This window comes from Narcine bancroftii, chromosome 3 (genome assembly GCF_036971445.1).
Source record: "Narcine bancroftii isolate sNarBan1 chromosome 3, sNarBan1.hap1, whole genome shotgun sequence".
Taxonomy (NCBI): domain Eukaryota; kingdom Metazoa; phylum Chordata; class Chondrichthyes; order Torpediniformes; family Narcinidae; genus Narcine; species Narcine bancroftii.
Genome location: NC_091471.1, coordinates 285139912 through 285165224, shown reverse-complemented (window position 1 = coordinate 285165224; position 25313 = coordinate 285139912). Strand labels below are relative to the sequence as shown.

General features: G+C 42.9%; 1 protein-coding gene across 4 annotated transcripts in view; it reads right to left on the bottom strand.

Moving 5' to 3' along the window:
• safb (scaffold attachment factor B) overlaps positions 1-25313 on the bottom strand; it is a 59592-nt gene that overhangs the window by 5743 nt on the left and 28536 nt on the right. For all 4 annotated transcript variants that reach the window (XR_011354526.1, XM_069928449.1, XM_069928451.1 and 1 more), the window contains 10 exons: positions 22788-22933; positions 22449-22537; positions 15869-16011; positions 12314-12470; positions 11596-11714; positions 11352-11507; positions 10331-10603; positions 8869-8902; positions 7183-7334; positions 682-794 (listed from right to left, as the gene is read on the bottom strand). Coding sequence is in view for 3 of the 4 variants with exons in the window: in XM_069928449.1 (XP_069784550.1) it covers positions 682-794; positions 7183-7334; positions 8869-8902; positions 10331-10603; positions 11352-11507; positions 11596-11714; positions 12314-12470; positions 15869-16011; positions 22449-22537; positions 22788-22933 (1382 nt within the window). In the remaining variant the exon portion in view is untranslated. The remainder of the gene's footprint in view (positions 1-681; positions 795-7182; positions 7335-8868; positions 8903-10330; positions 10604-11351; positions 11508-11595; positions 11715-12313; positions 12471-15868; positions 16012-22448; positions 22538-22787; positions 22934-25313) is intronic.

Sequence of the window (25313 nt, the reverse complement as noted above, 5' to 3'; positions counted from 1 at the left end):
TGCTTTTGAGGATGATGATCAGTTTTCCTAGGCCACAACCATTGAATTTCTTCAGTCCAATCATTCATTTCAGCAAACCTCATTGCCAATTCAGTTCTCATGGATCATTAGTCTCATTTATTTCTACCAAATATATATTACAGTATCCAGTTTGGATAAAGTATCCAACATTATGACATTTGCATCTCCTGCTATATATCGGGGAAGCAAGGTGATCAAGGTTGGTCAACTTACAAAGGGAAGAGATGTGGTGAGACAAAGTGGATGTAATACACATCACTTCTCTTTGCCTTACACAATGAACTTGATCATGCCCCATTTATAAGATGTACAGAAACAATGAGCAGCGTAACCATTGAACAAATGGTCCAATTGTTCATTTAAAGACCATTGCTCTTCAGATATTAAGTCTAAAAAAACTTTACCTGTGGAGAAATTTCCCAGCAATGTTTCTTCATCAAGTAATCCCGGCCAAGACCAAAATTGTATTTTACACCACCAAGGTGATCTGCCTTATGCAAATTGTTACCAAACATTAAGTGGCCGTCTGCCACACGTGGAAGAATTCAATGTGAAAAAAGCTGACTGCGTTATTTGTTCCAATTCACAATGAATAGAAACCATATCACATTTAGAACTTAAAATCTCTTCATTCCATGTACATCTTCCCAAGCAGGTTACCTTGCCAACGGTCATGATCTCTTCCCATCATTCCTCCATCCATGCTTCCCTGCCAGGATCGCTCTGGATGACCTTCTCTCTTCCGCCCATGGTCACCACCCCAATCCCGATCTCTGTTGAAAAACATATTAAACATTTGAATGACAGGCATTTCCAACACAGGCATGAAGATAAAAGGCAATAGTTCCTATTACTAATTTGCTGCTAGTTCTCAAAGTACCCAGACCTACATTAACTGTTATATTCCTAAATACCTGCTTCTTCTCTTGTCCCAAATACATCAATAATAACCTGCTACACAATTTTATTCCCACCATAAAACAGAGGAGCAGAAACAGGCTATCCACCCCATTTAATCAGGAGCTGATCCATTTTCCCACTCAGCCCCACTGCCTGGCTTTCTCCCCACACTCCTTAATGCCCTAGCTAATTAAGAACCTATCAATCTCTGCCTTAAATACACCAAATTAGCTGACCTCCACAACCGCTTATGGCAACAAATTCCAGATTTAACATCCTCTGGCTGAAGAAATTCCTCCACATCTCTGTTCTAAGTGGACACCCTTCAAGCCTGAAGTTGTACCCTCTTGTCCTAGACTTTCACACCATGGTATAAGTGGAAAGTAAAGTTTAAAAACCACTGTTTTAATCATACCTCATTGACTCATTATGTGCACGGTTTCATAACCCCAAGGGAAAGGGGCCAATAACAATTTTTCTCAAGCAAAATATTTCAGTAACAATTGGGTTGAGAGCAGTGATTCTCAACCACCTTAAGCAATCCCTTACTAATCAGAGCACCGATGGCAGAGGGAATACTTAAAGTGGTATGTGAGTAGCAAGAAAAAAGGTTGAGAACCACTGCTCTAGATCTCTCCCATCCATGTATTTATTCTTAATCAGATGGCAGCTCATTCCACACCCAAACCCTCGAGTGAAGAACTGTCCCCTAATGTTCCCCTAAACCTTCCCCTTTCAACTTAAAACTATGACCTCTCACTACCACTATCTATACCTCTCATAATCTTATAAACCTATCAAATCTCCCCTCATTCTTCTACACTCCAAGAAATAAAAGTCCTAACCTGTTTTATCATTCCCTGCAACTCAATTCCTGAAGATCCTGCAACATCCTAGCAATAAATCTTCTCTGCACACTTTCAATCTTACTGATATCCTTCCTGTAGTTTGGTGACCAGAACTGCTGCACGCAATATTCCAAATTTGGCCTCACCAACATATCATCCCAACTCCTGTACTCAATACTTTGATTTATAAAGGCTAAGATGCTAAAAAGCTTTCTTTACAACCCTGTCCACTTGAATTACCACCTTTGGGGAATTATGTTATCTGTATTCCAAGATCTCTTTGTTCCTTTGCACTCCACAGTGTCCCACCATTTACTGTGTATGTCTTACCTTGGTTTGCCCTTCCAAAATGCAATACTTCACACTTGTTTGCATTAAACTCCATGTCATTTTATTAGCCCATTCTCCCAATTGGTCCAGATCTGGAAGCCTTGAAAATCTTCCTTGCTGTCACAATACCTATCTTTGTATCATGATAGACTTGCATCAAGAAAAATGCTCATCACTACCCAGTCTACCAACATGCCTTGAATCCTGTCCCTTAACCTTCAGAACTAGCGTCCTTTGTCAAAAGCATTACTCAAGTTCGTTTAACCCAAAATTACCACTCTGCATTCGTTTCTTCAAAGATTCTCAGGTATACAGGCCATAATCTTTTCTTACTTCTCCAACAGTCTCTGCCTTTCCAAGTGAACACAAATCCAACAACTTATCCACTACTGATACAAGGGCCAACAGCTCAGTTTCCAGTACTATATTCCTACTGACCTTTGATCATTAGCCATCCTTTTGGTACCTCACCTGAAATTTGTCAGTGCTGCAGTAATTTCCATTTTTCATAGAACTCTGGGATAAATCCTGACATGGCCTGGGATTTAATGTAAATATTTCCAACACTTCCCCCTCCCCGATGAAGACAGGTTCTGAAATTATCAGCACACACTTCCCTTAGTTCTCAGATTCACAAAGGACCCACTCATTAACCATGCCTTCATGACACAGATTACCATTATACACCTGTCCACCCCTGGAGGGGACCTTCTCTTTCCTTAGCTGTTCGTTACACTGTTTAATCCAACTTGATCATTTTAAAACTAGTGAAATGTACCCCTAACAGTCATGATCAGTGCAAAATATTAGAGTCATTGTTCAAAGCGACAACTTAATCACATTCTACATCACCTACATTTTCTTTCAGCATTCTGTCTTGGTCACGATTTCCACTTCTATACAAAAATACCTTAACTGTATAATTGGTATCTGCCTCAATTACTCTAATTCTTTGTTGCTCCACATTTCTAGCACCCCAACAAGGATCTTTCCGCGATATCTGAAACTTGCTTCTGTATTTGCCAATGCTATGCTAACAGAACTTTCAAGATAAAGAGGCTGCATTTTATAGAAAGATTCCACCCCCTACCCCCCCCATCCCAGGTTTTTCAGACTGCAGTCAGGGAAAACTTGACCTAAAGAGAAAAAGACGGCCATATGGAGCCTCTGCCACATCTCCCCAGGGAAAGGGCTCTCCTGAAGTGTACAGCTAAACTCTGACAATTGCAGTATGGTTGCTCAGCTATATAAAGAGGAAAGGAGAAAGGTAAAAAGATCAATGTCAGTGGGGATTCTATAATCAGGAAAGTAGACTAGCATTTCTATGGTCACAGAAAAGTATGTTCTTCGCTCAGTGTCAAGGTCAAAATTACCCAGGAAATTATAAACCAGTCTTACTTCAATGGTGGGCAAGCTGTTGGAGAAGATTTTGAGACAGGATTCGCATGCATAATCTGATAAGGATAGTCCACATGAATTCATCAGGGGAAGGTCATGTCTCACAAGCCTGACTGAATTCTTTGAGGATGTAACAAAGCAGAGATGAAAGTAGAGTGGTGGATTTCAGCAAGGCATTTTATAAGGTTCCCCATGAAATGCTCATTCAGAAAGGGACTGAATCCTGGGAGGCCTTGCTTTGTGGAAATAGAATTGGCTTGCCCAGAGAACAGTAGTTGGAGATAGTTCATATTTTGCATGGAGGATGGTGACCAAGGATCTGTTATGGCACCCCCTCCTCTCTAATTTTTATAAATGACCTGGATGAGGAAGTGAAAAAGTGGGTAGCAAGCTTGTAGATGACATGAAAATGAGTGTTATGGATAGCTTGGAGAGATGCCAGAGGTTATAAAGCCACACAGAGGATATAGTCTTGAACTGAAGGGGCAGCTGGAGTTTAACCCAGAAAAGTGTCAGGTCATGGGGCCTGTGCCCATAGGATTCTCAAAACTGCTGCTCAGTTTGACACTGTTGATAATTTCTATGGCCTTCTTTAACTGCAGGATAGTGTTGAAGAGCCATGCAGTAATATTACTGCTATACCATATAACCACTTACAGCACAGAACAGGCCAGTTCGGCCCTACTAGTCCATGCCGTAACAAATCCCCACCCTCCTAGTCCCACTGACCAGCACCCTGTCCATACCCCTCCAGTCCTCTCCTATCCATGTAACTATCTAGTCTTTCCTTAAATGTAACCAATGATCCCGCCTCGACCACGTCTGTCGGAAGCTCATTCCACATCCCCACCACCCTTTGTGTAAAGAAATTTCCCCTCATGTTCCCCTTATAATTTTCCCTCTTCAATCTTAAACCATGCCCTCTAGTTTGAATCTCCCCCACTCTTAATTGAAAAAGCCTATCCGTTTACTCTGTGTCCCTTTTAAAATCTTAAACCTCTATCAAGTCCCCTCTCAATCTTCTACGCTCCAGAGAAAAAATCCCCAGTCTGCACAACCTTTCCCTGTAACTCAAACCTTGAAATCCTGTCAACATTCTTGTGAAACTTCTCTGCACTCTCTATTTTGTTTATATCTTTCCTATAATTTGGTGACCAAAACTGTACACAGTACTCCAAATTTGGCCTCACCAATGCCTTGCACAATTTCATCATAACCTCCCTACTCTTGAATTCAATACTCCGATTTATGAAGCCCAACATTCCAAATGCCTTCTTCACCACACCATCTACCTGAGTATCAGCCTTGAGGGTACTATTTACCACAACTCCTAAATCCATTTGTTGCTCTGCACATCTCAATAGCCTACCATTTAATGTATATGACCTATTTAGATTTGCCTTTCCAAAATTTAACACCTCACATTTATCTGTATTAGATTCCATCAGCCATTTCTCAGCCCACACCTCCAGCCTTCCTAAATCACCTTTTAATCTATGGTAATCTACAGCAAGGCCCCTCCTTGCTCCTCCCTAAAACTACCTTAAAACTAACAGAATTATGATCACTAGACCCAATTTGATCTCCAACATTAATGTCTGATACCTGACCTAGCTTGTTCCCTAACAGGAGATCCAGTATTACACTGTCCCAAGTCGGTTCTTCTACTAATTGATTCAGAAAACAATCTTGAACACACTTAACGAACTAGCCCATCCAGCCCTCTAACCTTAGTCAACCCCACTTGGAATATTGTGTTCCGTTCTTGTCACCCCATTGGAGGAAAGATGTGGATGATATAGACAGGGCGCAGAGGAGATTTACAAAGATCTTGCCTGATGAGGATCATGCTTTACGAGGATAGGTTGAGTGATCTTGAAGTGACAGAATGAGGGGTGACCTGATAAGAGTGTACAGGATGACTAGCGTCAACGCCTAGCATTGGCAAACACAAGTAGGAGCAAGTTCCACAATTCCATTTTCTTGATGTGGAAGAAACACACAAATAGCCCAACTCCAAATTTAATTTCTGGGTTTTAAAAAGGAAACTTTTCTTGGATGCCAAGAGCCCCCCCTATTCCCTGCATCCCACCCCCCCAGGCTGAAATGGGTGAAACCAGGGACCAGTTTGAAGGTACTTGGAAGTACAGGCAGAACGCAGGAAGCAAGTTTTTTCCACACAGAGCAATGGGTGTATGGAACGTGTTGACCACAGCAGTCGCAAGGTCACAAAAGGAACAGAAAAAGACTATTCGACCCATCAGGTCTGCTCCGCAAATCCACCCTGAGCTAAACTGTTGCCACATCTGGTTCCAGCCTTTTTCCCATATCCCTCGACACCATGACTTACCGATCTCCCTCTTACACTCCCCTAATAATATGGCCTCCACAGCTGTATGTGGTAATGAACTTCACAAATCCACATCCTCTGCTCGAGGACCCCCAAGTCCATTTGCGCTTCTGAATTTTCTTCCCATCCAAATAATAATCTGCTTGTTTATTTCCTCTTCCAAAGAGAACATCTGTACATTTCTCAACATTGTATCTTATCTGCCATTTCTTTACCCACTCCCTTAAACTGTCCAAGTCTCTCTGTAACCTTTCGGTTTCTTCAACACTTCCTACTCCACCACCTTCCTTGGTGTCATCTGCAAACTTGGCCTCAAAACCATTCAATCCATAATCTAAATCATCAATGTACATTGTAAAAAGGGGTCCCCAATACTGACCCCTGCAGAACACCACTATTAACCAGCAACCAACCAGAAAAGAATCCTTTATTCCCACCCTTTGCTTTTGGACCACCAGCCAATGCTCCACCCAATCTAATATCTTTCCTGCAATTCCATGGGCTCTCATCTTATTAAGGAGCCTCTTACGCAGCACCTTACCAAAAACCTTTTGAAAATCCAAATACACAAGATCTACAGCCTCTCCATTGTCCATCCTACTTGAGATGGTGGACGCAGATACAATAAGATCTTTTAAGAGACCATTAGATAGGCACATGGAAATGAGAAACATCAAGGGTTACGCAGTAGGGAAATTCTAGGAAGTTGTTCGAGTAGGTTATTAGGTCAGCACAACACTGTGGCCACTGTACTGTGTGGCATTGATTGAAAACTCATTGCGTGTAAGAGGTAGAGACAAACTCTCACCACATTAAACCTGTACTTGGAAGACATGCAAGAAAACATACCTGGAATTGGAAGGTGGGATTAGATTTGGCAAATGGTTTTGAACAACATGAACACAAAAGGGAATTGGTTGCCTTTCATTTCATATATTTTTCAATGACTAAAATTATTTAGTTTTCCAAGGATACAGCATCAAGATGAACAAGCAAAAAGTTATGAAGAGAAAATAGAGAATGTTGAATATATTTGTTCAAGAAATCTGGTTATTATGATGCTTTTGCCCACACATACCGACAACTGGAATCCACCAGGTCAGTAATAAATAGCTAACTTGACAATTTTAAATGTTCTCTCCAAAGTCCAAAATGTCCATCAGCAGGAATCATCCACTTCCAAGTTTCACATACATAGTACAGCTCTCGATTGACCAACATATTCCTGTTCTCACTAACGAATTGTCTCAAAGGCCATTGCTTGTAGCATTTCAGACCATCGCCCATCGTTCCTCCATTTATAGCCCTAACACAATGCCTTTTGGCCAAGTTTACCTTGACTGTGGAGGCATCATTCCTCCTCGGTTGTCTCCCACACGTTTCATGCCAGGTCCATAGCCGCCTCCAGATCCGCCCCAACTTTCACGCTGTGACCCTGAATCACGGGCATGGCGTTCTGATCCTCCATGTCTTCCATCAGGATAGTGCTGAATGTTTAAATGCAATTATTTTGGGTTTTTTTTTTTACACTTTGCTTTGTGAACATTCCTTTCATTTAAATACAAGACTGTCATATTGGAATAATAATTACAAACTGAACTGGTAGGACAAAGATCTTTTTCCTTTTCATACTCTTGTACTAAAAGGACTTGAATCATCGTCACTCATGTACATCCATAGAAGAACATCTTAAAATGTATAATGCTGCCTCACTTTATAGGCTGTTCATATTTCAGTTTTAGCGTGGACATCAATATTAAATTTGCATGCAGTCATTAAAATGGGCATTCTGCACCCTAATTTAGAGAATGATGATACATACTCTCCAATTCCACCAACGCAACCACCTTCTTCCTTGCATCATATCAGATAGGGATGTTTGCCAAATCCCTAGAGGCAGTTCGAACTTCTACATGGACCTCCCTCATTCATCTATTTATCTATTGTAGCTCTTGGTTACAGTGCATTCTCAAATCTAGCTTTCAGGAACTATTTCTAATAAGTTTGCTCCACATCTGAACTGCTTCATTAACTCCTGTAATGTGGATTGTAGAGGATCATGCAATCTGCCTCTCTGCCTGGAACCTAGTTGGATGTCACCTCACCTACCAATCAAGCTAGACCTGCCCACTCATGAGATTGATGTGTGATTGGCCCTCACAGGTCACATGGACTGCATTGAAAAAGCTTAGCACATGGAGTCTTGCCTTCTTATGACTGCCTTGAAACCTTTGCTGAAGTCCACCTTGCCAACCATGGACTCTGCAACAGGCCCTGACCCAGATATCAAGCCATGGTCAATGTTTAGCAGGGATTTATCTGCACCTGTAGTTATGTGTGTATTATTCTGGATTAGTCAGTGTGCGCGCGCTCTTTTGCGAATCCCCCGTTCCTCAATAAAGAGGACTGTTTGTCGACGACATGTGTCCAGTCCAGACTTGATTTTCTTTGAACCTATCGAACCTATTCTGAACACAACAGCTCCTTAATGTTTATCTTCTAGGTGTGCAAAGATCCAAAGGCCAAATGATGTGACTGCGAGGGACTTTAGACATGCATTTCACCTCCCCCCCCCACCTTTCCATCTGCAAGTATGATCCACAAACACTTTATTGGACATTTCTTTGCATCAAAACACCAACTATACAATACTGTTTTTAAGATCCCAATGATTTAGATACATATGCAGTTCATTTATGATTAACTGAAATTCTGAATATCTGAAAGCTTTTTCAGGTGAGACATGATGTCACAACTTGAAAAAAATTGAAAAATAATTTACCCATTGTGCCCAAGTGGGGCTACAAGGAATCAGATTTAGAAAGGAGACATTTGTCCACAGGTTACACGTTGAAGGATAGCACTGATTACTTATTTATAAATTGTCATCTGATGCTATTGGGCTGCTTTAGAGAAAATTTTTGAATATCTGAAAAATCCACAACTGAGATAGGGCCCAGTCCCAAGAATTTTGGATAATTGGAAAAATACAGTATAAAGTCAAGCAAAGTGAAATATTACCTGACCATCTCGATCACCAATTATGCCTCGGGAACTGAAATGAAAAGAAACACAAATTCAATAAATGGAGATGTGACTTTCAATTGAGTATTTTAATTTCACTTGGGACAAACTAGGCAATTAATCTGACATTTATTAACTGGCCCATAGAGAAATCCCACAAACAACTCTCCAATAAATTTACATGTTATTTGACCAGAATTTCACAGCAATACCTATTAAATCAAATAAAAATACATTAAAAGCAATCATACATACACATTAGTGTAAACAGAAATTGTATCAAATTAAGATACACAGCACAGAACAGCTAGCAGTTAAAAACATTTTACCCAATTCACTGGTTAAAGTTCAGAAAGTCGCAGGACAAAATTAATGTTTTCTATGAATTTTTCTGCCAGCCAAAGGCCAATTAAATCAATTCCATCAGAACTCCCACCCACTCTTGCTCACCACAACTACTCCAGGATATCAAAGGTGCTCAAATAAAACTGATTTTTGGAATTGTGCACATATTCTCTGGTAACGTATCAATATGGGAATTCCACAAACACAAAAATGTGGATTAAAAAAAGTTTGATAATCAGCAAAATCTTTATTTGACTTAGCAGCTACTGTGCACGAAATGGTCCTAATACCATTTTACTCTAGAATTCCAAATGAAAAATGGAACCATGTCTCCCTGAAAGAGGGAGCAAAACCACAAACTGAATATGTCTTAGCTACAATTAAAACATTAAATTCATGCAGTATAAATGTTGACAAATACTGGAACATTTTCACATCCTCGTAATATACAAAATAATGATTAAACACAGTCAAGTTCTCCCATGCATACTTTCCATAGTTAGAACTGCTACTTTCCTTAACTCAAAGTTTAAAATATATACAGCACAGTAACAGCCTGTGCTGACCAAATACCCCAAAACACCTACAACCCCCATACGTTTTAAGGGGGGGGGGGGGTGGAAAGAGAAGAGAACCTACGCAGTCGGGGGGAGAAAGGGGGATTCAAACCCAGGTTATAGGAGCTGTGATAGTGCTGCGCTAACTGCTACCCTAACTGTGTCACTCAAATTGCTTAGATTTAATATTCAGTGTGCTGTTTGCCATGTGCAGTTCAACGAATTCTACTCAACCTTGGCCATGAGGGAATGCAAATTAACTTAAACCTCCAGAACAAGTTTAAATTCAAACATGCATAGTTGACCAGGATTGTGCTGCAAAAGCAGGGTAGTGGACCAAAAATGTTGCAATACAGATACATCTTACAAAGCACGTGGAAGTTGGAAATCCCATGTTTTGTGCCATAGATCTGTAGGTCACAAAATCCATCAAATGCAATCTAGTACAGCCACAAAATTGATACCAACTCAAAAGGAGTCAAAATGATAAACTAATCAATTTCAGTAACATGTATGTCCCCTTCTCTGAAATTTGAGACATAAAATTAAATTTATACCCAGAATCACGCCGTTCTGGCATCCTATCAAGTTTCCACTCCCCACGAGGTGGCCCTCTTCGTGGAGATTCCCGTCGAGGACTGTGGTTGCGATGAGAACTATGAACAAGGTGTCTTTCATGATCTCGACCAGATTTTATCATGATCTCGCGGCCTCGGCTACTACCCCGTCTTTCATGAAACCCATCTGGTCTCTTGTCAAATCTTCCTCCAAAAGGTATTTCATCACGACGTGGCGGGCCACTATCTCTCCGTTCAAAGCGATCCATTCGCCTGAGCAAGAGAAATTAATCAAATAAATGACCATCTTCACTTTTCTTAGCAACAATTTTAATTAAAGACAGGAAAACACAGACAAAAAAAGTCAAATCTTGGTCTTCATAGAAACTGAGGTCCAGATGTAAGGTAACATCATTCAACAAATGACCGGAGGCAAATACAATTCAGCTGAGTTCCTTGCATTTCTAGTACTCAGAAATAAGCACAAGAGGCCCGACTTGTAGGACGACAGACCAAACACCGGGACAAGATACTAAATTCTCAAACAGAACTCCAAAGTTAGTTGATGTGAAAAGGAGACACATATGGTACCTTATCCAGGAGAGCTTGATGTACAAGAGTAGGAAAAATGATAAAAAGCTGCATTTCTCAACACAGGAACCATTTTTCAACATCAGCATCCCCATCCCATCAATTCTATCTGAAGCAACTGTCCTTCACCTTCCAAGACAAGCACCCAATGTTTCAACCCATCAGCTGTCTCAGTTTCACCCTGCATGTCTCATCTTCCTCCATTATCCCCTTCCCCTGTTGAGTTCTTCCAGAAGATTCCTTTATGCTCCAGATTTCAGCATCTGCAATCTCTCGTCTCCAAATCCCCAATTCAACTTCATTTATCTAAAATTCTCAGTGTGAATTTAAGAACCAGGCTCTTAAATCCACATTTAGTCTAATTAACACCTCTCCTTCATCATCATGTCAACATAATGTATTGCCTTGTACTGTCTGAATGATAGCTTACCTGTCCATCTGCATATCGATAAATGAACGACCTCGATCCCGATGGTCAAAATCACTGAACCGCTCTGGGCGGCCAAAGTCGGATGCATGGCTGCTGTATTTGTTGTCACTATCCAGCGCTATACGTTTTTGATCAGGCCAATATTGATCATCTCGCCTGTAAAAAAAAAATGTTTTTTTTTTAGTAAGGATTGCACATTACAAATTGCCAAAGTAAAAATCAAATGTTTGGATTCAACATTTACCTGTCACTATCATATGGTCTTTTAAGACCACGGCGCTCTTGTTCATAACGCATTTGCTCCTGTTGACGCCGGAGTTCTTCTCTTTCTCTATTAATCCGCTCCTGTTCCCGCCTCCTTTCCTGTACAGCATCAGAAAAGTACATTTTTTAGATTAATAGACTGTGGTTTAAACAGTTAACATTTCAATTGAATTAACAAAAGCTCCAGTTTGAATTAAACAAGGATTATAAACCACTCAATACATTGTCCTAAACAGACTACAAATGAGAGCTAGTCATAATGTTTAAGAGGCCACTACAGATAATGACACATACCACTTCATCAGTTACATGAAATAATCTGATGCTGACCCTAGGATTCCATCAACCAGTCAATTATGTCATCACAGCAACCTGCAGAACCCCAATATCAACCTAAAGCTCCTTCAATACTACTCAGCACCCAGCTTCAGAGCTCCCATAGTACTTACCTGATAAGTGATGAATACATCAAGTAACTGGGTTACAACCAATTAATACCTGTAACTGTTCTTTTGCTTTCTTTAGAGCATCAACTTTGTTTATAGTTTGTACTCGATGATGCCATCCAGTCTCACCACAACTGTGAATGTTTGCACTACGTATTAACCCTTAAAGTAGCAGTCACACTAAATGAAATGTGAGCACGCATGACCATGTTGACAATGAATACAAGATTATTAACATTGTGCCCATTTTACCTGCTCTATTTGGAATCTCTCCCGTTCCAGTCTCTCCCGTTCTAGCCGCTCCCTTTCAAGACGCTTCCTTTCAATTTCAAGCCGCTCTCTCTCTCTTTGGAGCAGCTCCCGTTCTTCACGGTCTCGCATAAGCTTTCTCTCCCATTTTTCACGTTCCCTATTAGAATATTTTAAAAATTATAAATAAAATGTTAAAAATACCACAAAAGATATTAATTTCAATTCAGTGAAAAACACACAAATGCTGGAGAAACTCAGGTCAAACAGTGCCTTTATGTAGCAATGGTGAAGATACATCAAGCCCAAAATGTTGGTGATGTATCTTAACCTTTGTTACATAAAGGCACTGATTGACCTGCTGAGTTTTTACAGCATTTGTGTCTGTTTTTCACTTAATCAAATTAAACCCTTAATTTTGATTCCCATTTATATATGAAGTCTACTGATATCCTCTCCTATTTTATCAATTTTTATTTTAATCCCTGCTGGCTTTTCTCCCTCAACAAAAATAAAAATCTAATTTGAGCTACCTTATAGCACTCAAATTTCCATGTCAGTTTGTCTAAAGAAACTCTTAACATCTCACCCTCCAAAGAAAATTTCATAATTAATTTATGAAAATTTGGCACCCGCATTTAGAAATTGAGGGAATTAACTTAGATATTTTCCCTAAGCTTTGAACCTCATTAGCCAGCTGAGAAGTATTAAAAAATATAAATTATTTGAACTGTGTGGTGAGGGGTGCCCTCGTTTTCTTACTTTCATTTCTACTTTTTTTTCCTTGGGATTTTGTTTACAGGGAGGTTGGAGTTTTATACCATTATGTATAATGGACTTGGTAATTATATTTGACTACTCTATTTTGCATGTGGCTAGGATTATGTGGAATTTTTTTTATATAAAACTATCACAAAGCAGCATGAATTTTCCCCCCAAAATACTTTTTTTTTTAAATCAAAAGCTGCAAAGAACACACCCACCACCCTCACAGTTTTTGTAAATTTATTTACATGTGCTATTGCCCAGAAAGAAAGCCAGAGCAAACAATAAGCTATTTGATGAACTCAGCGGGTCAGGCAGCACCTATGGTAGTCAACATTTTTGTTTGTACTTAATGCAAATTAAAATGAGGAAAATTTCAACTATGTCAAGGGATGGTACAAGCTTGTGGGGGGGGGGGGGGAAGAGAAGGGACTAAGAGATACTTGGACAGGTGGGCGGCATGGAGAGACTGTAAAGTTACTAAAAGATGTAAACTGTGGAATCAGATAGAGAATGGGGTGGGGAAGGAGAAGAAAAAGTGAGAGAGAGCATGCGTGAGAGTTGGTCATCTGGAATTAGAAAAAAAAATCAATGGTGTTAAGATTTCCAGGAGAAATACAAAATGGTGTTTCATTCATTTAGAGATTGGGTGACCACTTCACTGAACACCTGCACAATCAGTGGATCTAGGCTAGAACTCATGTAGCCAACTTTTCCAATTCCCTTCACCACACAGCTGTCCTTGGCCTCATCTATTGCCAGAGTGAAGCCAAACATAAAACCGAGGAACACATCATCTTCCTCCTAGACAGCCTTAAACCCAGTGGCATGATATTGATTTTTCGAACACTGGGTAGCCACCACCTCTAATGCGTTGTAGTTTCTATCACTAACTGGTTATTTTTTTCTAAACCCCCCCCCCCCCCCTATAGTGGCCCTTTTCTCTATGCACAACTCCCACCCTCAATACCATATCACTATAATATGATTAATGTCATCCCTTCCCACTTCAGTCTCTATAAAGGGCCACAACCTAAAGTTTTAACTGACCATTTCTATCAATGGATGCTGCTTGACCTATTGAGTCCCTCCAGCAGCTCATTGTTTTCCCAACAATCCATCTACTGTTTATGTTTCCCTACTACCCATATTGTCTGCCTGAAGCAACCTAATATGGAACAGTCACAATTAATGCAGTTGAACCAGTGTGTGATTTTAGATCTAGGTTTCATCCTATAAAACTTCAGCTCAGAAACTAAAAAGGTTGCAAGTCTTCATCTTCACTTTAGTGCTGGCCACAAACGTCTTAGTTTTCTTAAAATTCTAATATAACTTTAGTTTCTTGTCAGTTTTGTTTCAACTCAGTTGAATGGCATAACCTCATGAAGTATTGTTTTCATTTACCCTCAGTGATCTTCAGTAGATCCAAACTAAAAACTCACAGCCTTATTTACTAATGTTTTCATGGACTCCTCCTTCACAAATATAACACTCACTGGTATACATCCCAAGATTCTCCAGTTACCCATGGTCTTGTTGCCTCAGCACTTTTCTCCATGGATTCCTCGGTCTAGCTACCCCATTCATGTGAAGAAAGTCTCCAATCCATGTTTCCCTTTGTCACTAACCTTGGCCATGATGCTCAACAGGCCCTTTCAAACTGCCATGTAAAATTGCCCAGTTAGCGCCCCAGTTATGCAGCAGTTAGAAAGGGTCTGACCCAGTAAACCCCATCAGAATCCAAACTGGTCCTTGACCTACCTCAGAGGTAGTCAGGGAAAACACAGTTACCCATTTATTCTGGTAACATCAGCGCTTGCATGCATGCATTCATCACCGGATAGGCACCATCTGAACATCTGACAGTACTTCCAGTAAGTGACGCCTCATTGCAGGGGCAGGATACCCCTTAAATCGCCAGGTTGGCGATTCAATGGGAAATCCTCCCGCAATTTAAAAGGTGCTTCCAGCACCTTTGCCCCAGTAATCGCACCTGGGTTGCAGGAGTGTTACCCAGGTGCTGCAGTTTTAAGAGGTTAATGTTGGGAAGGTTTGGAACATGAAAGATGAATAAATAGAGGGATTATCAAACCATGGTAATCAGGGAATCAATGAGACTGGAGAATAACATGCTTTTGTGATATCCATTATTTCAGTTTAAATTGTGCTTTCACGAAAGAAGCTGAAGAGCTCCAAGAATACCATTACTAAATGATGACAGTGATACAGACACTACAAGCATGCTTTTCCTCTCACCTTTAACATACAACAGTCCCTTTTGTGTCGTTTGCTTTGAAGCACAAGCAAAATATTCCAACCTTTAAATCAATTTACTATGGAATTACTGCTCGAGCTAGTCACCAATACTAAATTTACATTTTTAATAGCTACCCTAATTCATTCCAAGGTCTTGGATGACACAAACTTGCTTTAAAACAAACCTCACGTCACAAGGATAAATACACAAAGCAGTAGTGTACTGAACCCATCAGTGAACCAGGCCTAGAGTGAATTCAGGCCAGTCAATGGTTTGGTGCAGTCATTTTATATTGCATGGGGTACACTATGAGAGGACCATTAAATGGATCCAAACATAAATCCTTATGCCATGCATTCAGTTGCACATGTCTCAATTGGAAAATCAAAATACCCCAAATTCTTAGTATTTGATCTAGTTCGTTAATAGCCATACATAATACATATTATGCAATATGTATACATATACATTGCATAATACATATTATGCAATATGACAAAATGGAAAATTAAATTTTCTGTTAAGATTTACCTTACCTGCGTCTTTCTATTTCACGAATCTCCCGCTCCCGCTGCCTTTGCCGCTCCCGTTCCCGCTGTTCTTTGATCTTATCAAAGGACAACATATCCTTTTTGTCCTTTTCCTTGCTGTCTGATTTGTTGTCCATATTTTTTGCAGACTAATATTAACAAAAAGAGTTTCCTCTTCAACTTTAATGTTTTAAATTGAACTGCTTAAAAAAGAGACCTAACATTGGAGTCTAGAGCAAGGTTATCAGCTGCTTAAACCGAAACAGCATTAATGTAGACATTCTTAAAAAGGGACTATAATCTAGCCCATTTTTAGTCACAGATTGAACCTCTTAATGAGATACTGTCATATTGTAGAGGTAAAAGATGGAACTCTCATTTTAGCTCATGACTGCATGAAATGAGCAAACAGGAAATTTAATGTTTAATGTTACATTTCCAAGAGGGCAGACAGGCTTAGAGACATTTGGTTAATGTGGCAGATGCACTACATAGATTCAAAAGGAGAAGAAATTCGATTAACATGGCTTTGAAGATAGAAAGGCAAAAAATTCTAACTTGCTGCAGAATGTGAGGGAATCCCAGCTTGAAGTTATCCCTCTGAACTAGCTGTGATCTCTAACAGCTAAACATGTTTCTCCCACCCCTTTAAAAATAAATTGGGCAGGATATATATGGGGCACTATTTTCTCAAATGTACTCTGTTCAAAATTGTGCAATTGCATTTTGATCAGCCTCCAGAGCAAAATTGACCATACAACTTTATTCTTCATTTCATTTTACTGTTGTACAAATCTTAGAATTGCTTTTCAAGATTCATGTCGAAGCAGCTTCTGCTCTATGCATGGATTGAAAATAGAACGGACTGGACCAACTCCAGTCCAAAAGCCAAAGTTCGACCAAAACAGATTTCCTTTACCTTTCCCCCCCAACTTTAACACAATATTAAATGAGTTCTACCAGTGATGTATACTATACTTCAGGGGAGGCTCCTTGGAAGCCTTCCTACTGCTTCAGATTGAGTGGCTGACCAGAAAGCCATGGGAGACCACAGTGGAATCTGCTGAGGACAGATCACCAAGGAAGAAGTGAGCGAGAGCTCAAATGAGAGGAGCAGGAGTTCAACCGAAAGGAGATTAGAATCTTGTTCAATTAGAACAAGCAATAAAGATTAGAATAAAGTTTGCTGGTAGCATACTGTATCACATATCTCCTTGAGCTCTGCTTGACTGCCAGGGAGGAAATTTCCAGTTTTTCCTACAATTGGCCAAAACATTTTTTTTGCCTCCCCCAAGTCACATTACCAGCATATTATGGCAGCAAGTTATTGTAAATTCACAAGGAACAGTAGCATCAGATAGAAAGAAATTGAGATAGGAGACAGCGAGAGAGTGAATATGTTAGTGAGAGAATGAGTTAGACACGGCAACTAAGGCAAGAGAATGCTGCTCTTGCAGGATGTCAGGGAAGGCAGCAGGATCCCTGATGGCTTCATCTGCAAGAAGTGCATCCAGCTGCAGCTCCTGACAAACCGAGTTAAGGAATTGGAGATGGAGTTGGATAAACTCGAATATCAAAGAGGATGACTGAAACAAGTTATAGGGATATTGTTACACCCAGGAGGCAGGAGGAGGGTAGATGTGTAATGCAAAGGAGACAGGCAGGCAGTCAGGGCATCCCCTGAATAACAAAATTACCATTTTGGATACTGTTGAGGGGATGACCTATCAGGCACAAGGCACAGTGATCAGGTCTGGCATGGAGTCTGGTGATCTGTAGTGATACGGGATTCCAGTTAGGGAGACAGATAAGAGATTCTGTAGAGGCGATGCAAGTATCCCAAAAAGTATGTTGCCTCCCTGGTGCCAAGGTTCAAGGTATCTCAGACTGAGTTCATGGCATTCTCAGAAGGGAGGGTGAGAAGCCAATGTTGTGATCCATAGGTGGACCAATGACATGGATGCGAAGGGTGAGGAGGCCCTGAAAGGAGAATTCAGGGTGTTAGGTGCAACACTGAAGGAGAAGACCTCCAGGGTAGTGATCTCAGGATTGCAACCTGCGCCACATGCTAGTGAGTTTAGAAATAAGAGGATAATCCAGCTCAGCATGTGGCTAGAGAAACAGTGTAGGTGGGCCCTTTTCTGATGGGATGGCTTGCATCTGAACTGGAGGGGACATATATCCTTGTGGGCAGGTTTAATAATGCTGCTCCAGTAGGTTTAAACTAGATTTACAGGGGGAGTGAAACCAGAGTGTTAAGAGTAGATAATGAGGTGGAGAAGGATAAAAGTGATGCAAGAATAGATAGAAATCAAAATTTGTACATGATAGAAATGTTCTCAGGTGATTTATTTCAATGCAAGGAGTATTGTCGGAAAGGCAGACTATGTTAATTGGCACGTGGGATTATGACATTACTTGCAAGAGAGTCAGGACTGACAGCTCAATGTTCTGGGGTTCTGTTGTTTCAGACATGCTAGAGGGGGAAGAGGTGGAAGAATGGAAAAAGTGTAAAGAGATAGTAGACCGATGTAAGAAAAACAAAGTTGCGATAGTAGGAGATTTTAATTTTCCACATATTGACTGGGACTCCCATATTGTAAAAGGGCTGGATGGCTTGAAGCTTGTCAAATGTGCTCAGACAAGTATTTCTGAACCAGTATTTATATGTAGAGGTCCAGCAACCCTAATGTCATTAGTTTCAAGTTTATTATGGATAAAGATAGGTCTGGTCCTTAAGATGAGATTCTAAATTGGAGAAAGGCCAATTTTGTAGAAATTAGATAACCTGAGAAGAGTGGATTGGGATGTTGCTTTCACCTTCAAAGGTGAAATTTTCCGAGTGCAGAGTTTGCATGTTTCTGTCAGGATTAAAGGCAAAGTTAACAGGCATAGGGAACCCTGGTTTTCAAGGGACATTACCAATCTTGTAAAGTGGAAGGAATATAGTAAGTATAGGCAACAAGAAACAAATAAGGTACTAGAGGTGTATAGAAAATACAATACTTAAGGAAATTAGGAAGGCAAAAAGACATGAGGTTGCTTTGGCAGATAATGTGAAGGTAAACCTGAAGGGGTTCTACAAATTTTGAGAGTAAAAGGATACAAGGCACAAAATTAGTCCCTTAGAGGATCAGAGTGGTCATCTATATGTGAAGCCTCATGAGATGAGGTTTTTTTGCATCAGTATTAACTCAGGAAACTGGTATAATGTACAAGGAAGGGAGGGAAACAAGCAGTAGAAGCATGGAACAAAGAAGAGATGCTTGCTGCCTTGCAGCAAATAAAGGTAGATAAATCCAGGCATGACTATGAAATTCCCTCAGATCTTGAGGGATATGAGCGTAGAAATTGCAGGAGCCCGGGCAGAAATATTTAAAACAATCTTATCCACAAGTGAGGTGTCAGAGGATTGGAGGGTAGCTCACATTGTACTGTTATTTAAAAAAAGGCTCCAAAAATAAACTAGGAAATTACAGGCCAGTAAACCTGACAGCAGTAGTAGGCAAATTATTGAAAGGTAGTCTGGGATCAGGTATACAAATATTTGGACAGCCAAGGGCTGATTAGCATGGCTTTGTGGGTGGTAGGTCATGTTTAATGAATTGGAGTTTTTTTTTTAAGTTACCAACAAAGTACAGGTACATGATCCTTTATCTGGACATCTAAAATCGGGAAACTCCAAAATTTGGCAAGTGGTGAGAGAGACCGGCAGCGCGAGTCGGGGCGGGAGACCGGCAGCGCGAGTCGGGGCGGGAGACCGGCAGCGCGAGTCGGGGCGGGAGACCGGCAGCGCGAGTCGGGGCGGGAGACCGGCAGCGCGAGTCGGGGCGGGAGACCGGCAGCGCGAGTCGGGGCGGGAGACCGGCAGCGCGAGTCGGGGCGGGAGACCGGCAGCGCGAGTCGGGGCGGGAGACCGGCAGCGCGAGTCGGGGCGGGAGACCGGCAGCGCGAGTCGGGGCGGGAGACCGGCAGCGCGAGTCGGGCCGGGAGACCGGCAGCGCGAGTCGGGCCGGGAGACCGGCAGCGCGAGTCGGGCCGGGAGACCGGCAGCGCGAGTCGGGCCGGGAGACCGGCAGCGCGAGTCGGGCCGGGAGACCGGCAGCGCGAGTCGGGCCGGGAGACCGGCAGCGCGAGTCGGGCCGGGAGACCGGCAGCGCGAGTCGGGCCGGGAGACCGGCAGCGCGAGTCGGGCCGGGAGACCGGCAGCGCGAGTCGGGCCGGGAGACCGGCAGCGCGAGTCGGGCCGGGAGACCGGCAGCGCGAGTCGGGCCGGGAGACCGGCAGCGCGAGTCGGGCCGGGAGACCGGCAGCGCGAGTCGGGGCGGGAGACCGGCAGCGCGAGTCGGGGCGGGAGACCGGCAGCGCGAGTCGGGGCGGGAGACCGGCAGCGCGAGTCGGGCCGGGAGACCGGCAGCGCGAGTCGGGCCGGGAGACCGGCAGCGCGAGTCGGGCCGGGAGACCGGCAGCGCGAGTCGGGCCGGGAGACCGGCAGCGCGAGTCGGGCCGGGAGACCGGCAGCGCGAGTCGGGCCGGGAGACCGGCAGCGCGAGTCGGGCCGGGAGACCGGCAGCGCGAGTCGGGCCGGGAGACCGGCAGCGCGAGTCGGGCCGGGAGACCGGCAGCGCGAGTCGGGCCGGGAGACCGGCAGCGCGAGTCGGGCCGGGAGACCGGCAGCGCGAGTCGGGCCGGGAGACCGGCAGCGCGAGTCGGGCCGGGAGACCGGCAGCGCGAGTCGGGCCGGGAGACCGGCAGCGCGAGTCGGGCCGGGAGACCGGCAGCGCGAGTCGGGCCGGGAGACCGGCAGCGCGAGTCGGGCCGGGAGACCGGCAGCGCGAGTCGGGCCGGGAGACCGGCAGCGCGAGTCGGGCCGGGAGACCGGCAGCGCGAGTCGGGCCGGGAGACCGGCAGCGCGAGTCGGGCCGGGAGACCGGCAGCGCGAGTCGGGGCGGGAGACCGGCAGCGCGAGTCGGGCGGGCGAGGGGGCCGGGAGACCGGCAGCGCGAGTCGGGCGGGCGAGGGGGCCGGGAGACCGGCAGCGCGAGTCGGGCGGGCGAGGGGGCCGGGAGACCGGCAGCGCGAGTCGGGCGGGCGAGGGGGCCGGGAGACCGGCAGCGCGAGTCGGGCGGGCGAGGGGGCCGGGAGACCGGCAGCGCGAGTCGGGCGGGCGAGGGGGCCGGGAGACCGGCAGCGCGAGTCGGGCGGGCGAGGGGGCCGGGAGACCGGCAGCACGAGTCGGGCCGGGAGACCGGCAGCGCGAGTCGGGCCGGGAGACCGGCAGCGCGAGTCGGGCCGGGAGACCGGCAGCGCGAGTCGGGCCGGGAGACCGGCAGCGCGAGTCGGGCCGGGAGACCGGCAGCGCGAGTCGGGCGGGCGAGGGGGCCAGGAGACCAGCAGCGCGAGTCGGGCGGGCAAAGTGGGGTGGGGGGAGACGGCAGGGTGACTGGAAGGGGGTGGGGGTGAATACGGCAGCACAATTCGGGTGGGCTTAAATCTGGCTTTCTGAAATCCAGAAAAATCTGAAATTCGGAACACAATGTCCCCCAAGGGTTCCGGATAAAGGATCATATACCTGTAGAAGGAAAGGGTGTCAATGTTGTTCACATGGACTTTCGTAAGGCCCCTGACAAGGTCCCAAATGGAAGGATTGTTCTGAAGGGTCAGACACTAGGTATCCATGGAGAAATTGTAAATTAGGTTCAAAATTGGCTGAATGGGAGTAGAGTGGCGTGGAAAAGTGTTTATCAAAGTGGAGGCCTGTGATTAGTGGTGTGCCTCATTGCTTGTTGTCTATATTAATAATCTGGATGATAATGTAGTAAAATGGATTAACAAGTTTGCTGATGACACTAAGATTGGAGGCGATGTGGACAGCGAGGAAGGCTATCATAGTTTGCAGAGGGATCTGGACCAACTGGAAAAGTGTCCCAGAAAGTGGCAGATGGAGCTTAATTGGTGAGGTCAAATTTAAAGCATCGTGTGCAGTTCTAGTCGCTAAACTATAGGAAGGCTATCAGTAAGATAGAAAGAGTGCAGAGAAGATTCCTGGGTCTTCAGGAGTTGAGTTACAGGGAGAGATTAAACAGGTTAGGTCTTTATTCCTTTGAGAAAAGAAGAATGAAAGGGAGATTTGATAAGAGAGTTACAAAATTATGAGAGGCATACAGTAAATGCGAGTAGGCTCTTTCCACAGATTAGGAGAGATAAATAAAATTGGCTTTCGGGTGAAAGGGGAAAGATTTTGGGGGAATATTGGGGGAACTTTTTCCATTCAGAGGGGGGGGGTGTGGAACAAGTTGTCATCTGACATAGTAAATACAGGTTTACTCGTAAGTTTTAAAAATAAACTGGATAGATACGTGGATGGGAGAGGCCTGGAGAGTCATGGAATGGGTGCAGGTCAGTGGGACTAGCGGTTATGTTTTTGGCACAGACCAAAAGGGCCAAATGGCCTGTTTTATGTTGTGTAGTGTGGTATGGTTCTAATATGCTTTAGGTGCATTTTACTTGGCTGGAACAAAACAACAAAGCATCTCATCTAAACTACAGGACTGTCTTTATTCATGGGATTACACAAAGGACTCACCAACTCATCTTTCGACTTTGTCTTTACACTGATGACTGGTTCCCCTTTACATTTATCCATTACGACTATTCTTTCGGAACTACGACTTCCTGAAAGCAGAAAGTGGACTATAAAGTCAGATAAATGTTACGTTTCCAGAATTATGTACAAAAGTAATTTAATTCTGGTGTAAAAAAAAATTTTTAAATGGAAATCTGACTCAGATCTACATCTTTAAATTAGCTGACTAAACCCATGCAGCAAGGTGTGTGAATAATACTGTAGCAATAAACACTGGTCAGAGAAATGCTCAAAGTTAAAAGAGCATTTGAATATTAGTCAACTCAAACTTGGTCTTACCCGATCTGCTTCCATCAGCACGCGAGGATCCAGATTTCCTCTCAATTTTAAAATCTTTCTTATCATCATGTTTTTCATCCTTTGACTCTTTCTTTTTGTCATCTTTCTTTGAATCATCTTTTTTATCATTTTTCCCACTGCTAGATCTGAAGTATGATTGGATTTAATAAAAGAATTTCATTTTGATGTTGACAGACAGACATGATCAATAAGTTAGAGATGTTTACCAGTAATTCAGTGTGTTCTAATAGTTTTTTCCTTATACATCAAATTGTGTTTTACTCTGGTATTAACTTACAGGTTAGTCAAATACATTTGAATTGTATTTTTGAGTATTTTCTTGATCACTGTGTTGCATCAGATTCTAATTATTGGATTTGCTTTCTAAAAATAGATAGTTGATTGTGAAGGTTTTTAGTAGGTGCAAAGAAATGCTGTTATTTCATTTGACATTAAGTAAAATTGTTTTATTGATAAATAACATGAGTAGAATGATTGAAGTACATGATTATGACAAAGGCCAAAACAGATGACTCATACAATCTCAAACAATGAAGAGATATAATCCAGTGGCATGATGTCAAGACCAAAACTCCCTCAAACCATCTTCTATAAGCAGCTGGAGCACATGTCCATGTTTCTATCAACAGTAATGAAGTGAAGATGAAGGAGAGCTTATATTTTTAGATATAAATAAGATAGTTCAGGTTGTATAAATAGCCATCCCAATGGTTAATTTTAGAATTTAGATGACAAGATAACATTTTTCTTTGAAATGGGCATTTCTCCCCCCCCTCCTATTAATCTTGAAAGCAAAACCCCAGTATCTGACACCTACAGGGATTGATGATGCCAGATATGCAAAATTTTCCAATTACCTGAGAGTCACTCTTACAATGCCTATCTAATACACCTACATTAAGAATAAACTGTTTAAAAGACAATAGTCAGGGCAAAATGTAAAGTAACAAAAAAAAATTTAGTATTATAGTTCCCAGTTATGTAAATTTCACTACAATCAGGGAATTTCCTTAACTTAAAATTTAAATTCTAACCCCAGTCACTGACACTGTAACAGTGTTGCATTAACTGTTACAATAACCGTGCTACTGCCATAATTAACCCCTCCCCCAAGTTTACAGATAAAGCCTTAGTAATACAGCTATCCCTCCACATAAGTCCGAGTCCCATTCTGACCGACCAGTCACACCTCGAAATGGATACAAGTTGGAAGAATGTTAGCATGGCATATAGTCCCTATGCTATCAGTCCCCACACTGATCCCACTGTCCCAAGCTCTTCTGACAGCTCACTATCAGTCCCCACACTGATCCCACTGCCTTGTGCTCATCTCACAGCCCGCTGTACTTGTACAGCATTCTTTTATCCTGAGAACAGAGAGGCACTGTGATGTACATGATGCCAGGATATTATCCGATAGTCACTATTGTAAACAGGCTGCTGTTATACAACCAAGTATAATTATTTTTACATACCATACATTTCTGCATACGTCGAGTCTTAAAACTCTCAAAAAATTGTGCTGGCGGGGCGGGATGGGAGGATGTCCATATAGACCAGACATACTTTTGATACCTTAAATTCAGCTTAAAAAAAGACGATTTGGCTTACAAATCTATCCTTAAAAACCCAACTACAACAAATTTTAATTGAAATTTTTATTGGAAAGATAAAACACATTTAGAACCCTTGAAAATCACTATCATCGTCTGATGCAAAGATCACAGCAAGCATATCCATACTCTGTATCTGATGAGGTGGCTTCATCTTCTGTGCCATCAATTTCACAAGCGAAAGTGCACTTTTTAAGCGACTTTCACTTTGTCCCAAGCTTTGAGCATGAAGTCACACAGCAGATCCAGTGCGGCACACATTCCCTCGCCTTTTGTGCAAACAATTTTTAGGGACTCGTCATCCATTCCTCATGCACGTGGTCTTTGAATGGCTTGTTCAAGCAGACATTGAGGTTGCAATAGAGACGCTAAACCACCCAGGATAACTGCCATGTAACCAACATATCCACCTCCAGTACCATTGCTGGCAGCCCATTTAACCACCACTCTGTGTAAAAGCTTATCCCTGACATCTCCTCTGTACCTACTCCCCAGCACCTTAAACCCATGCCCTCTTGTGGCAACCCTGGGAAAAAGCCTCGATCTACACATTAAATGCCTATCATCTTGTACACCTCTATCAGGTCACCTCTCATCCTCCACCATTCCAAGGAGAAAAGAAACAACCTGCTTTCATAAGGCCTGCTTCCTAAACCAGGCAAAATCCTTGTAAATCCTCTCTGCACCCTTTCTATGGCTTCCACATCCTTCCAGTAGTGAGGTGACCAGAACCAAGTGGGGTCTGACCAGGGTCCAATACAGCTGCAACATTACTTCTCAGCTCCTAAATTCAATTCCATGATTAATGAAGGCCAATATGCCATATGCCTTCTCAACCAATGAATCAATCTAAGCAACTGCGTTGAGCATCCTATGGGCTCAGACCCCCCCC